The following is a 1,977-nucleotide window of genomic DNA, read 5'->3' on the forward strand; positions in this document are numbered from 1 at the left end:
CAGAAATAGTTTCTGTGTATCTTTACATTCGTAATATTATTGGTATGTTTATTGATGTTGTTCTTTCTATGATTTTGATGATCAAATGATAAATGGAAATTGTATCATGTTTTAAAGCTGTGGTGTCATGTCTGTTCTTTTGGTGTTATAGAAAGTTTTGCAGCAAACTAGCATTTTTTCTTCATAGGATTAATTATAAAATAAAAAAAAATTAGGTCAAAAATGAATATTTGTGAATGGTGTGGATGTCACTGTAAGGACTTGGCAATTTTATTATTTGAACTTTACAATTGTATTTAAATGTTTGGTCCTACTTGTTCACGTATATTCTCATCTTCTTGAGCTTTGCTATTCAAACCATTGATTAGCAAATGTGCCATATAAGTGTTTGTAACCTATATTTTGTTTAGTTTTAATAGTTGGTTTGCATGTTTATTTTGTTTAGTTGTAATAGTTGCTTTGCGCGTTTGTGTTCTTCATTAGATTTTTTTTTTTTTTTGGACAAAAGAGCCAAAGCTCAACAAAAGAAAAACTAATTAGAAGAAGAGGTGAAAACTCCGGTAGAGGTCTTCGAGCCAACGGGGATGATCCAAGCCCTGATCGAATAGAGATAGGTGCGGATGTAAACGACCAAAGTTCGCAAGAGCGTCAGCAATCTGGTTGTTAGAACGAGGAATAGTCTTAATATCCGAACAAGGGAAGTTGAGAAGCTTGATCTTGAGGCTGTCAATAGCAGATTTGAAGCGCTACGCCACGCAGCTGTCGAAGTGCTTTAATAAGCCAGAAATTCCTGGACAATCACAAAGAATTCGGTTATAGGACCAGTTTTTGGAGATGCATTGGTCTAGGGCAAAGTGTATGGCATCAATCTCCGCAGAGATTGGCAAATCAGTGTTTGATTTCATAGAACCTGCAAGTAAAATTTGGCCAGTATTGGTAATAGCAATAAAGCCTAAGCCACAACTCACAGAAGAATCAGACCAAGAGGCATCAGTAAAGAGATTGATAGAGCTCCAAGGGGAAGAAGTGAGAGAAGGGTAAGGAAACTCCCTGATATCTTTACCGATTGATTTGAAGAAGTCCCGACAGTAATTCCAAGCCCGCGAGTAAATGGTGTGATATTTGGGTTGCCAGTTTTTGAAGATTAAATTACAACGATCTTTCCAAATAATCCAAGCAATAGAGGCAATAAGAGCTTTGAAGAAAGCATCAGAAATCTTAGAGGTAAATCTCGAAGTGAGCCAGTTGCTTGTACTAAAACCAGTAAGAATAATAAAATCCAAATTGAAAGAAGCGCAAAGAGAATTCCAGCAAGGAACAATTTTATAGCAATTCCAAATAATATGAGAGGCAGACTCAGAAACCAAGCCACAGAAGTGACATTGTGTAGGGGGACCAATATTAAGACTATAAAGATAATCACTAGTAGGGAGTTTGCCATGAGCTAACTTCCAAATAAAAGTCTTAATACGGGGCAACACACAAAGCTTCCAAATGTAATTCCAGCCCGGCCAAGGACTAGGATCAGAAGAAACCAAGCAGTCGTAAACAGTAGCAGCGACTGAGGTACGAAGGGAGATAGGCCCCCAAACCCAGTGATTATGAGTATTAACATCAAACCTAATACTAGTGATCCAATCCCAGTCAAGGTTGAGGCCAAAGATGTTGTGAATAAGGGTTGGATTAAGGCTGTCCACTTGGATGATGTCCGAAAAGTTCATATTGTCTAAGTTAAAGTCCATATTAAGATAAGTAGGTTTGAACAAATTGGAAGGTCCAAGATACAAGGGTCCCTCCAAAAGTCCAAAGCATCAGGATTTGCACTAAGAATACGAAGATGCATTTTTAAACATTGATCAGAACGAGAAATAGATTTAAAAAACCAAGAAGAATTAGAAGGAGAACCAGCAGACCATGGATGCCAATTAGAATATTTATGATTGAAGATATCCACCCAAATCTTAGAATCAGAATTTA

General features: G+C 37.1%; 1 protein-coding gene across 1 annotated transcript; it reads right to left on the reverse strand.

The window, feature by feature from the left end:
- Positions 1-746: 746 nt before the first annotated feature.
- On the reverse strand, positions 747-1,742 carry LOC120259982. Its single transcript, XM_039267432.1, has one exon. It carries the CDS (start codon positions 1,740-1,742, stop codon positions 747-749), a length of 996 nt encoding a protein of 331 aa, XP_039123366.1.
- Between the last annotated feature and the right edge of the window lie 235 nt (positions 1,743-1,977).

The sequence above is a fragment of the Dioscorea cayenensis genome, chromosome 5 (genome assembly GCF_009730915.1).
Source record: "Dioscorea cayenensis subsp. rotundata cultivar TDr96_F1 chromosome 5, TDr96_F1_v2_PseudoChromosome.rev07_lg8_w22 25.fasta, whole genome shotgun sequence".
NCBI lineage: Eukaryota > Viridiplantae > Streptophyta > Magnoliopsida > Dioscoreales > Dioscoreaceae > Dioscorea > Dioscorea cayenensis.